The 13025-nt window shown below is 47.2% G+C and overlaps 5 protein-coding genes across 5 annotated transcripts; 3 read left to right on the top strand and 2 right to left on the bottom strand.

Moving 5' to 3' along the window:
* Nucleotides 1-765: 765 nt before the first annotated feature.
* Nucleotides 766-2187, top strand: ANOM_002284 (amine oxidase, flavin-containing superfamily; the record flags this gene model as incomplete). Its single annotated transcript, XM_015547541.1, has 1 exon — nucleotides 766-2187. One exon carries the CDS (start codon nucleotides 766-768, stop codon nucleotides 2185-2187), a length of 1422 nt encoding a protein of 473 aa, XP_015410615.1.
* A 2449-nt stretch (nucleotides 2188-4636) lies between these two features.
* On the top strand, nucleotides 4637-5864 carry ANOM_002285 (5'-methylthioadenosine/S-adenosylhomocysteine nucleosidase family protein; the record flags this gene model as incomplete). The annotated part of the gene is made up of 2 exons (XM_015547542.1): nucleotides 4637-5258; nucleotides 5362-5864. The coding sequence occupies 2 exons, from the start codon at nucleotides 4637-4639 to the stop codon at nucleotides 5862-5864; spliced, it is 1125 nt and encodes a 374-aa protein (XP_015410614.1).
* Nucleotides 5865-5974: 110 nt separating this feature from the next.
* Nucleotides 5975-7357, bottom strand: ANOM_002286 (uncharacterized protein; the record flags this gene model as incomplete). Its single annotated transcript, XM_015547543.1, has 3 exons — nucleotides 5975-6239; nucleotides 6366-6622; nucleotides 6692-7357. The coding sequence occupies 3 exons, from the start codon at nucleotides 7355-7357 to the stop codon at nucleotides 5975-5977; spliced, it is 1188 nt and encodes a 395-aa protein (XP_015410613.1).
* Nucleotides 7358-7957: 600 nt separating this feature from the next.
* ANOM_002287 (uncharacterized protein) lies at nucleotides 7958-10112 on the bottom strand (the record flags this gene model as incomplete). The annotated part of the gene is made up of 3 exons (XM_015547544.1): nucleotides 7958-8356; nucleotides 8408-8743; nucleotides 9825-10112. 3 exons carry the CDS (start codon nucleotides 10110-10112, stop codon nucleotides 7958-7960), a joined length of 1023 nt encoding a protein of 340 aa, XP_015410612.1.
* Nucleotides 10113-12302: 2190 nt separating this feature from the next.
* ANOM_002288 (uncharacterized protein) lies at nucleotides 12303-12752 on the top strand (the record flags this gene model as incomplete). The annotated part of the gene is made up of 4 exons (XM_015547545.1): nucleotides 12303-12444; nucleotides 12499-12564; nucleotides 12624-12670; nucleotides 12729-12752. 4 exons carry the CDS (start codon nucleotides 12303-12305, stop codon nucleotides 12750-12752), a joined length of 279 nt encoding a protein of 92 aa, XP_015410617.1.
* Nucleotides 12753-13025: the final 273 nt, after the last annotated feature.

Here is a 13025-nt window from a genome sequence, read left to right on the forward strand (position 1 = left end):
TTTTTCTTTTTACCTTTTTCTTTTTTATTTTATTTATTTTTCTTTTTTCTTTTTCTCTCTCCCTTTCTCTCTCTTTTCCCCCTCTGATGAATACAAAGGCACCTGGGTAGGTTGCTTTGTATGATTGGCGAGCTATGATAAATGTACGCAATCGTGCGGAATGAAGCATGATAGACTCATGCCGACTCCATTCTTCTCGCTGTGGATCATAAAATATAGTGGGTCTAGACGAGGGTTCGTGGAGTTCATGGCTGGCTGAATTGTTTCAATAAACTGCATCCCTTCGGCGATCCAGACCCCGAAACCCCTACCTAGAAGTTTGGAGTGACGTGGCCCCTTCGTATCCTATGATCAGAGAGTGAGAACATGATTTCAAATTAAGGTGCATTTGAAGCACCTCATTAGTACGAGCCCTGTCGTAGGAGAAAGACTACGAGCCAACCAGCCCAGACCCACAAGATCCCCGAGATCAGCACAGCAAACGAGGTCGGGAACATCCACGCGCGATCAGCAACACATACTCAGATGGGTTGGCCGGCTCTTCGGCTCCGAGTTGTTAGTATTAAGTGGACATTATGTGGGTCTTCTGGCTCTAGACCGGAGATACTCATTCAGGTAGACTAGTGTAGTGACAATTGGATGTCTGTCTTGGGGCATCCACCTGGCTGATATAAACACACTCCCAATGTGACTTTCTCTCACCATTGCCCAACACACATCGCTCATATTGGTGTTTCCTCAGTCATCAGTCTGTTTCAAACAAGCATGGGGCTCTTCCACAATGTCCTCTCCCTCCTTATGGGTGCATTTTCACAAACCATGGCACAGACTGTGCCTCCACAGATGGGAGGTCGCATAGATGTCTCCAAGTATAGCCCATCTGATATCATTACTCGCGATGTCTGTATCATCGGCGGCGGACCAGCAGGCACCCACGCTGCCATTCGCCTACGTCAGCACAACAAAAGCGTGGTGGTTTTAGAGAAACAGGACCGCCTCGGAGGCCAGACAAACACCTACATCGATCCCGAGTCCGGTCGAGCCGTTGACTACGGCGTCACCTACTTCCAGAACCTGTCATCTGTCCGGGATATGTTCGAGCACTTTGAAATCCCTTTGACGAAAGCTGTGTTCGATTACAAGATGCACATGTTTGACTTCCGCACGGGAACGCCAGTCCAGGACTCCTCGAAGGCTGAAATGGCAGCCTTCACGGAGAAATATATGGCCCAGTTGGCCGGATATCCCTATCTGAAGACTGGGTTTGATCTACCGGATCCAGTGCCGGAGGATCTGCTTCTTACATTCGGAGAATTCCTGCGAAAGTATGATATGATGCCAGCGGTCGGCCAAATAGGCGGGTGGATCAACGCCCTGGGCGATTGGCAAAATATGCCCACACTGTACATCATGAAGTACATGTGTGCGGACATCATGAACGGGGTAAAGACTGGATTCGTTCGCCCAGCCGATCATAATAACAGTGCCATATACGATGCCGCCCGTAAAGAGCTAGGAGAAGATGCACTGCTGAATAGCAAAGTGGTGCAGATGAATCGAGACGACTCCAATGGTTGGGTCTACATGGAAGTGCAATCTGGCTCACAGACAAGGCTTATCCGCGCGAAGAAGATTATTGTCGCCTTCCCACCTCACCTGGATAACTTCGGAGGCTTCGATGTCAGCCCGAAGGAGAAGGAGCTTTTCTCTCAATTCCGACACATTTACTTCTATCCCGCATTGGTCCGCATCCAGGGCATTCCCGATAATGTCTGTTATATAAACCGAGGCGCGGATCACCCGTTCCTGCGTCCCCAGCTACCTGGCATACTGATGATGAGAACAAGCGACGTGCCGGGGCTATGTACAGTCCATTTCTCCAGTCGTTCTCCACTGTCGGAAGAACAGGTAAAAGCTGGCATCGTGAAAGGCATCTCTAGTATCAGAGAGACCCAAGGTATTGACGGCACTGACCTTGAGTTTGTCAGACTGGCAAACCACAGCCCCTACCAGATGACAGTCTCGGCCGACGCCATCGCGCATGGGTTTTACCAAGAGCTTAACGCATTGCAGGGTGAGCGGCACACCTATTATACTGGAGCCACTTTCGACTCGCACAACACACCACAGATATGGAATTTTACAGAGCAACTGCTGCAGGAGCAAATATTGAAGTCGCTGGAGTAAGTTGGTGTTTCGGTGATAGCAACTATAGGTGTGACCTGTAGTTGTATGTTCTTCGAGCAAAGCGTGGTCTGCTAGGAATTCAATTTATCTCTAGGCCTGTTCCTACCGGTAGAATGTGTAATGAAAGCATAATGGACATTCGTTGAGAGAGTGCGGTAGACGATGTAATCACCGAGTGTTTCCAGCATGTATACAGCTTCTTGTAGGACACCTCCAATCTAAACGCGGCCGGATTCTGACTTTTCTCTGCACTATCTAGAAAGGCCGGATTGAAAACATCATGATCAGAGGAATATATTCCCATATCCTCTCGAAGATCTGCTTGTTACGAGGGGCCTTGTGACGTTGAGAGCAGTGACTAGTATACACTCATCGTCAGGGCCAACATAAATTCTCCTCCTCACTACGGACTGTGCCGTTCTTACACGATAAATTTCTTTCCAACGTCGAAAGTGCAATCTGCCTTTACGAATGACGCTTGACGAACAGCGTGCCGGCTGCATGGGTGTTACCGTCGGCCAGCGTAGCAAGGACATCTAGCGAAAGTATACCGGTCACAGCAACAGGGTATGCCTTCGCCTCCAGTCCAGGGATAGCTGTATAAATATAAAAAGAAGTTTATATTCTCCAGTCATCAGGAGATAAGGCCCGGGATCTATATCAGGCCTCCTCCACTTATTCCCCCTAGATTCAAGTTGGAAAACTAGTGGTGGTATCAGGTCAAAGGAGTACCCGTTCCTATCACCGTTGACATTAGGCTATTGGTCTGTCCTCTACGCACAGGTGCTGACATCGATGCTGCAACCAGCCTTATACTATCTCTTTCTTAGGAGGACATGATTCCTGCCAGGAATCGCAGATTGCATTTTCAACTGCCCTACCGTGGGCCTGACCTTGTAAAGGATAAATTATGTCCGCTCCCACTTCATATTTAGACCCTGTCCACGCTCAGTAGGATGATGATGGATACCAGTGCATCGAAATGATCCAGTACGTAGTATATTTCTCCCATTATATCGACCAAGGACGTTTTCAATAGCTTCATTTTCAAAGATTATATATATCTAAGCAGGCTTGACTCACCCTGGCCGAAGCACTAAATTGGCAAACATTAAAAGGAATAAAAGCATGACGTAACTCCCCACCAGAACACCATCAAGCAAACCCCTTCCAAAAAGACTTTTCCCTCCACGAGACCTTCATTTTAGTACACCTGAACGCCAATCCTTACCCCACAAACGGAGTAACCATGGCAGAAAACCCAACCCGAAAAGCGGTACCCCGCCGCCGCCGAAAAAGTCTCTCGATACCCGTACGCTAGACCTATTCGGGCCATCATAGGCTACGCTTGGTCGGGCCGGCGGGTCAACAATTTAGCATGTCACGGGCCGTGTGACGAGTGTGTAGACTATATTGACTTGATTAGGTATAGTGCCACAGGGATAGAGATTCTGGATTATATTGATAGAGGGATTTTAATGACATATAGTTTTGGGGTAGGTTTTGAGGGTGGATTTCTCTTAGTAACGGTGATAAAGGAATATTTAAAATCGGGTGGGTTTGGGAGAGGTGGTAATTATCGAGTTTAGAGATGCTTTCTGTGTCTTGCTGCTTATGTGATGTTCGTTGTCTTAATTGTCAATGCTTTCAAACTGAACCCGTTGCCAATGCAAATGCTGACGGGGTAGGACAATTATTTAAATTCACATTCTGTATGGTTAATCTAAATTCGTAAATCAGATAGGCTGGTAGCTAGGGCTCATCCAATTCAAATCAGTCTTATAGTGGAGAGGACAGAGCAACCGTAATAATAGTACCTGATAATTACTAATGATATTGTAACAACATAGGACTGCCCTGGTACAAGAGGTCCTTGGTAGGTGGCGGGGATTTATCACTAGATCGTGACAAACTGTTAAATCGATGCTGGTACTGGCTATTATCGTGCCTGTTCATTGCCATGGGTCTAACATTGCAGAGTGCCAGAATAGTTCTACGGAAAAGGCGCAACTATGTACTAAGCGAACCCCAACACCGGAATTGTATTACTATACAATATCTAGTTGAAGCGAGACTGCAAAGCGACAGAAGATAAGTATCAAGTCTCTAAGATGTATATGTCTTGAGTATAGATGTGCTGGTCACTGCTAAGGGCAGCACAACATTAGGACATGTTACCCTCACGCCAAGCCCAGTGGGCAGCCAACAGAACTGACATACTAGTCTATCTAGAATATAGACATGGCTACATTGTATATAATTGGGCGTCAAGCGAACAACCCCGCTCAAAGCTACCCGACGAGGCTGACGGCGCGTATCCACACAGCCTTGCTTTACCTATCGTTTTGGGGATCATACTGTTTTATCGGGGTCATTGAAGCCATTCTTGAATTGTACTTGCTTATTAATCCTTCGACACGACAGCACTTGCCTTGTCATCTTAATCATAATGGGGAAAGGACCATTGGATTTTATTGATGTCGAGGAGAGTGAGAATGACAAGAAGAAGATAAAGGGCGATATAGTCTCAGGGCCCGAGGCAGGCAGATCCCCGTACAGCAACGAAGAATACACAGTAGGTTGGGTCTCGACTCACTCTATAGACATGGCAGCAGCAAAAGGCATGCTGGATGAAGAGCACGGTGATCCACAAACGCCTCCACAGGAGGCTGATCACAATACATATCTCCTAGGATGCATGCGCGGATTCAGAGTCGTCATTGCTTGCTTACCAAAAGATGAACTAGGCGCTATCTCTGCAGCCGCTGTAGCAAGAGACATGCTGTTCACCTTTCCTAACATCCGAGTTGGACTTACGGTGGGAGTCGGCGCGGGAATACCTCACTACGATGATAATGAAACGTGCGACATCCGCTTAGGGGATGTAGTAATAGGCAGTGATAGGGGCTCGAGTGGGGTTATTGTGTATGACTTTGGCAAGTGGCTTCCCGATGGCTCATTCAAGAATATGTATGCTTTGGATCGACCGCCCCGACCTTTGCGTGCTGCCCTAGCCAGGAAGGAAGCAGAGCACCAGACTCGTGAAAGTAAGATCTGTGAATACGTTGACAGTATGCTACTTAAGTATCCGCACATGAGGAGGAAAGGATTTGCTCATCCTGGTTCTCCCAACGATCGACTGTTCCGAGAGGACTATTGCTATGTAGGTGGTAGATCCTGCCCAGCAAATACATCGACAAGATCGACTTGACACCTCCCCTGAAATACATTATGGGATTGTGGCCACAGGAAGTGCAGTGGTGAAACATGCGCCAACTAGAGAGCAAATCAAGCAGAGGCATGGCGCTATCTGTCTGGAGATGGAGGCAGCTGGATTGATCAATAACTTCCCCTGCATCGTCATCCGCGGGATATCTAACTATGCGGACTCTCAAAAGAACGACCAATGGCATGTATATGCAGCTTCCACCGCAGCGGCCTGTGCAAAGGAGCTTCTTGGGTTTGTGCAACTGACGACATTGGAAGCGGAACGTAAAGGGAAGGATGTGCTCCAGATACTTAACAATGGCATGTCGCGACCTTTAATATCGTCTTTATATTTGTCAAGGGATACTAACATTGCGAAAGTGTCCCATGAAGTCTCTCAAATCTCAACCCATTTCACTCATATCAAGCAACTGAAGAAGGGGACTGAGATGCTCAAGCGCCCGGGCTGACCTGTCCAGAGATCCGGTGAACATCTAAAAGTAACTCAACGGTCTAATATATCTGTCTCATACTCTTATTCTGATCGAATGGCATACGAGACGTCTGCCGAGCCAATAATTTACAGATCCTCTCTGCTCCTCCTAGTTTCCCTCCGACTCTTGACTAGAGACTGCACAATTATATCGCGTATCCTTTCGCCTTCGTAGGCAACGACCATGCACACGCCAACAATAAACAGCGTAAGAGGAGCAGCAATTGCCCAGAACAGCCACTGATCGCGGTCCGTATTCCTTATGTCACTAGTATTCATACCGAGATAGCTCGTCATGAATGACATGGGTAGGAATACAACGGTGACAATAGTAAAGACGAGGATCGCCTTGCTATTAGTATCTTGCTGGAGATCAACTTGGCGTACTACCTGATGTAACGGGTAAGTTCAGGTCGAAATGGGACACGGAATAGCTGGACCGGAGGCTGGTGCCGGTAAGTGAATTATCTTTACGTACCTTCTCCTTAGCTTCTCAATGCCGATGCCCATTTCGGTGTACAGAGCTGCCTTGTCATCTAGTTCCCGGATACAGTTCTGCATTACATCTTTTGGTCCTCGTTTGGAATCGGTAATGTGGTCGTCGACGAAGGACGTGAACTTTTCAAGCAACGCCTTCTGCTTCCCCATTATCGTGAGAATGGTTTCCAACTCCTCCTCGAGAAGGTCCAGGTCATCCAGCAAAGTTCGAGTAGGCTTATCTCTCACTTTGATTCTCTTTCCACGTATATCCATTAGAGACTGAGACAGAGAAGGCCAGAGAAGGGATTAAGTTTTATTACATACCAACTGAGAAGAATACTGCCGATATACTTCCTCAAGACGAAAAGACCCTGCGCCTTCCAGGTCACTTAGCCCACAGCATATGTGTTCTAAAATCGAAGATGCAATACGAGTGGGTCCCACGGCGAAGTAATCATCAAGATCTACAGGGTTCGTCCCCATTAGGGCGCAGATGATCGAATATTTAGATTCAATCAGTAGATCTTCGGCTTTTTTAATAGTTTGGCTACCGTGAACCCAGGGATTTCTTGCCTCTTCAGGCTCTCTATCATTCTTGGTGTCATCCCAAGCCGATTTTCGAGAGCCTGTTCTCCGCCCTGGAGGAGTCCTCGTATTTCCAATACTACGATCGCTTTGGACAGAAGCAGCACGACTCGACGGTCCATGAGATGGACCAGGAATGTCACTCCTCCAAGCCCCTTCTGTACCTTTTGACTGGGGGGATGTACTCCGAGGGATTTGTCGGTCCTCTATTTTGGATATTCCAGTGATGGAAGCCTCAGGAGGCGCACTGAAATCAGCCTCCCGATCTTCTGCCTTGGGAGTGCTTTCTGTGGGAACATCCAAGCCTGAAGCTTTGTGTAGGGTATCTGGATCTGGGTGACTCGTTTCCGGTCGGTCCCCATATAATTTGATTCCGCTGACAGTGCCTGTTGGATAGAGCAGCATAGCTGGCTAATAACCCTGCACAGCTGCATTAAACACTCTACATGAGCTGTAAGAAGAGGTAGGCGGCTCGTATCGGTCTGGATGCCAGCACGGACTTCGCTAGAAAACTTCAACATGTTTGAAGACCAGTCGGCGAAGTCCTTCAAGAGCGGGAGCCTGGTGAGCTTTGTTTCCTGAGAGGACATAAAACACTCCTGTTACTAAACGTCAGTCTAATTACCGCCTCTCATGTGTCGATACACACAAAACAAACCTTGAGAATCGTATGAAGCCCTCCGTAGATCTTATCTTTGAGTAAGGATTCCGTCCTGTCTGGGAGAAAGTGGTCGACTAAATCGCACAGAGAGCTACATAATGCAATTTCCGGATGGTAACTCGCGGTTGGAACCCCACCGAAGAACGACATTTGCAATTCAACTAGATCTGCTTTCTTGGCCCTCGGCAGCTTTGCAAAGGATTCTTCCTTTTGAAGCACCGCGTACAGGAATTTAACAGGGAGCGATGGGGAACCATGTTTCGAATTGTGTGCTTTCTGTGATTCGGGTACCCGTGTTACTGCTTCCTGACCTTGACTACGGGACAGGGCGGAGATTTCAGAAGCTAGTGGCCACGATAGGTACGGCGGGATAGTTGTTTGAGCTCGGCTATCCGTAGACAGCTAGGGGACTTGGTCGAAGCACCCGAAGCATCATGAGTTGAATCAGGGCTCTCGTAGTTGTCAATCTCTGAAAACAAACCATCTAGCAGAAATGGGTTTGGAGTCCAGAACATTTCCCCTTCGGCCCTTCTCAGCTCATCGGCAGGGTCCTTTTCGTAGCAACCAGGCCAATGCCAAGCAGGTCCACTTTGATTAACAGATTTCCCATCTTCACGATCATTCTCTGGCAACTCACGAACTTCATCTTCTAGTCTCATTCTTCGAGACCTCCGGGTGTGCTCGAACAAAACTTCAGTAAAATCGACATCTAAGTAGGTCTTGATTATGAGCATTGTCGAGTCCTAATACGCGATTAGAGCAGTAAATGCGCGTTAGGTAACAGAACGGTTTACCTTGGTGTCCTCTGCCCATGGTAGATTAAACGCTTCCAAGGTTTCCACGTCCATGAACCTTTTTGAAACCTTCACCCATGTCCTTGTATCGGTATCTGGCTCGATAAAGTATGGCTCAGTTTCCTGATTCAGTCCAGGAGACACCATCAGTTGTGTATAGAGTACAACCATAACGGTGATGCAAGTACCGCATGCCCTTGCTTTATACAAAACAGAAGGCCAGGAGCCAGCGGTCAGGATCTCGCCCGTCTCTGCATCGCAGAACCCGCATTTCTCAGCGTCAATATGCTTCTTTAGCCAGCACGAGTAAATGTGATGGATCCGGGCCAAGAAATCCTAATGAGGGTCAGCACAAGCTACAAACCTCTGAATCCTGCTATTTGTTCGGTTCGACCTCACTCACAAACCATGTAGGGCATTCCATCAGATTGATATAAAATATACTATCATCCTCGTGCACTAGGCGGATCACTGGCGGAAATTCTTCTAGGGGAAGAGGGAGGATTGAACTCTGTCGATGGGTATGCAGCTGGCTTGGAGCACAGGTGACCAAGTAATCTAGCAACATATCAGTTGTGTATCGTGTTTTAAGATGTGGGATTCATTGTCAAACAAAAGAAAGAAAAGCGGAGAAGTGGAGGGGAGGATACAATTTCCGATTATCAAACCCCATATCTGCGGGACGTAGACCAGCGTATTCCCCTCTAAATCTAGCACTTTGCGGACCGCCTGCGACTTTTCACGAGCGAATGAAGAGTCGGTCCGGTATGCCGACTGAACCAATGCTCTGATAGGATGCAAATCCGTATTGGCCTTTTTATCCGCTACAGACTGGCAGTTTTCGCTGAGAAGAAGGTAGGGAAGGGCGAAGAACACACAAACAAGAGACTGTCCACTTACCGAAGACAGCCTTTGTTTCTGAAAACATGAATCCAGAGCTTTCCCGCCAAATATCCTTTGCGCTTCTAGAGAATAAATATCTGAAATCCAGTTTTTTATCATATTTTTTGCATTCAGCGGAAGGTCTATTCCGTCTAATGCTGTAGACTTTTGGAAACATGGTCAATCAGCCTTCCCTCATCGGAGATAACGCAAGATCTCAAAGTCATACCTTAAATGTATCGAATTCAATTCCTTTCCAGTGTTGCATATGTCTGGATGGCCCTATTAGTTTAATTGACACAGTTTAGAATTGTGTCTTCTCACATCCAATGAAGTGTTCGGCTTCCTGGGCCTGAACTTCCCACCTGTGATGTTTCATCCATGGCTAAGAAAAGGGTGTCTTTTTCACCACCAATGGGAATGCGACTCCATGCAATTGGTATTCGCATCCGATGTACACGCAGGTCAGAATTCTTTACAATGTGTGAGCTTCAAGTGCCTGGCTCTATTCGGCTTTAATTAGAAGTAAACAAACCTCATCGAACTGCTTGTTCAGCTTATCTCTCGGGCGTTCTTCGTCGCCTGTGGTACGACGAAAGTGTGGAATCCATGAAAAGCGTTTTCGCTCGTTATATGACTTGGTACGGACTTTTCTTCCATTCAGAACTGGACCTTTACTTGTCCGCGCCTCATTCCGACGCCTGGATGCTTCACGAGCAAATGCGTCTCGAAAGTCTCCGGTTTTAGCCCGCTGTGTCGGATCCAAGAACTTGGGATTGGCACCAGTGATATTGTACGCCATGTGGAAAAGGCTCTCAGGCATGAATCGCCACCACTACAAGGCCACAATTCGATGTCGGTGTCTGACTTGGATGGAAAGTGGTGGGGGGGGCAAAGGAAAGACGCCAAAGCGCGCCTTCTCCGCACAACGATCACCATCACGTGCAGGAAGGAGCTAGTCCGGACTAACAATAATAATACGAATAGTCGTCATCTACTGGATTGTCCGTAATTCTATGTTCGATTGGTGTTTCCAATTCTTTGGCGGTTGGAGGGATTGACAGGCTATCCCCGCTGGCCCGGTTGTGAGATAATGAAGGTGTGGGGTAGGATATAAACTCGTCCAACCCGGAGGCCTACACAAAAGATAGCATCAAAAGGGTAGAAATATAAATAGATTGCATACAACCCAATAATATTCTGGCTGTCATGGCTGTGTCCTTGAAAGGACCTTCGCAAGCAACTGGAACAAATATAGAACTTCCGACATATATCCAGTATTATTGTGCTAGACTTTGCGATAGAGGTTGCCCGGAGAACAAGAAGAGGCGATAGAACAGTACAAATCACTGCTACCTTATACGGTAAGGCGAACCTGATTATCCCTGTCTGGTTGGGCTGAACTGGGATGCTACGTTCGGTTGCCCTTGAAAGCCTACATAAAGTAGTGATAGGATTCCATCTCTTCCAAAAAAGATCGTCTGGGTAAGTCATATCAGGCGAGAATATTACACCATCAATCATCTCTAACCCCAAGCCCCACGGCGGGGGACAAGGAATACGGAAATAGCCTCGTCGGAGGATACGGTCCAAATCTTTTACTGCTTCAGTCTCTCCGCATGGCTACCAGATCTCGTACGTCTCGTATCTACCTTAGCACAAGCAGAAGACAAAGTGACGGACCAACACGACCTGGAATTGTCATCTAAACGCCAATAGTGGACCAAAGTCAAATTTCCCTCGCAAGTCACGCTAACCTGGGCCACTATTCCTGGTGCCATGTATCATCTCGCCGGGCAATGCTATGATTCGAGTTGAGTATCAATATTGAAGTGCAGAGGAGTGCTAAAGTCATTTCCATATGCAGAAAAGCAAAACAAGGATATTTTTAGAAGCCGGGAAGGAAACATTCTTTCCTCGCGGGCTGATGCCGATCATCCCTGGTTCAGTTGTTCCCGTTGGTCTCACCATGCGCGAGGTGGGTCGGTTCTTTCGTATCCGCATCTTCACGAGGCGCGAGGCACAAGCTACCATTCCCGCCAAGAGAATGTCTTGTTTAAACTAAGCTAATCTTGGCAGAAGCCACGATGCTTAATTCTCATTCGTGGGCTGGTGGTCTGATGTTCCTCTTCGGAATGTCTAGCAAGGCAAGGGCTCTGCAGATCTACCCTGAAATTCCCCGCTGACTGTTCCTCACGACGGAATTTAACCGAGTAATACGACTCATCTGGACTGATCGGCAATTGGGTTACATGATGCGCGTGGTATGTACTGATATCGATCTGCAGGGTAGCGCTACATGCATGGTGATCTATTTCATCTTCCGTTCGACAAGGAGTGAAAGACCTTGCACGATTTTGCATGAGCCGATATTGGACAGTGAAATAACGACGCAGGTACATGTAACCTATTAAATTTCATGAATGATAAAGGGTGCAGTATAGGACATAGAAAATGATCGATTGTATAACTTAGTAAACTGTTACTAAAATGTAGCTCACGTAAAGCTCCACTCGGACACGAGATGTTAGCGTGTCCTCCGCTAAGTATAATCAAGTCCAGATATACTGGCGAATATGAGCCGTGCCTTGGTGTGTCCCAGATGCATAATCGATCGATACCCCACTGTAACCCCAGTCTCTATTATCTGACTATACTCGAAAGCTCGACCCCACCGGGTAAGATCCCTCAGGTCTATGAGGTAGATAGACACCGTATTGATGAAGATCTCTCGTGTAGCAGTATGCCTCTCGTATTCCTATACCTCGCCATTCTCGAAATAGAACTGAACTGGAGACAAAGTGTGTGATAGCCATTGAGAGTCACAACAGGGTATCATTCTAATACGAGATGGAGTCTGTCATACGCGGGATATCACCAACACAAGCCCATACTCCATCTATATAAAAGCCTCACTCACCCTCTCTAGAGTTCTTAATTCATCAACACAGAGACCACATATCCAAACTCCTACCAGCATACTCAAAAACGCCTTTGCCCTTTCAAATCCACAATGCGTTTCTTCCTTGCTATCTCAACTCTTCTGGCCGTTGCCACTGCAGCGCCAGCCTCGACTGCGCAGAACATTCAAGACGTTCAGAGCAACGCCGCTGCTTTTATGGAAGCCAAGAAGGCCTCAGGATGTGACTGGCTTGGTAGGTGGTTGGCGACGGATTCTCACCATGCAATTTACTGACATTCTTGAATAGCCTGCGTCTCCTCTCTTGCTGGAGAGAGCGCTGCGTGTGCTGCAGCTGCCGCAGAGCTTGGTGCTAGTATGCTTTTCTTCTTCCGTTCTCAATATGCTGGAAGTCTTACTGATTTGGGCTCTTAGATCCCATCGCCGATGCGGCTTGTATCGCTTCTGTCGGTACCTCTACTGTGAGCTTCACACTGTCTGTCATTCTATTAAGTAATATAATTCTGACTATTGCAACAGGCTTCCTGCAGGAAGTGTGGCTAAGTAGCTATGCTACAAACTCTCGCCAATACGATTGACGGGCATCGATGACGCCATGGAATACTGAGTGAATGGACTTGCCGGACGCGTTTGTATCCAAGTACCTGTATATGTCTTTAGTGGTAAGCTTGGAGGAGTGAATTCCCTAGTGTGGCTTAGTGATGAATGCATCAATTGAATCTGTTTCTACGTACAAATAAGTATTGAATCATATCTTTCGTAGCAGCTTCAAAGTACCATAGCAAAAAGCAATAAGTGTACAAGACCGGATAGAGA

The sequence above is a fragment of the Aspergillus nomiae genome, assembly GCF_001204775.2.
Source record: "Aspergillus nomiae NRRL 13137 chromosome Unknown contig00026, whole genome shotgun sequence".
Taxonomy (NCBI): domain Eukaryota; kingdom Fungi; phylum Ascomycota; class Eurotiomycetes; order Eurotiales; family Aspergillaceae; genus Aspergillus; species Aspergillus nomiae.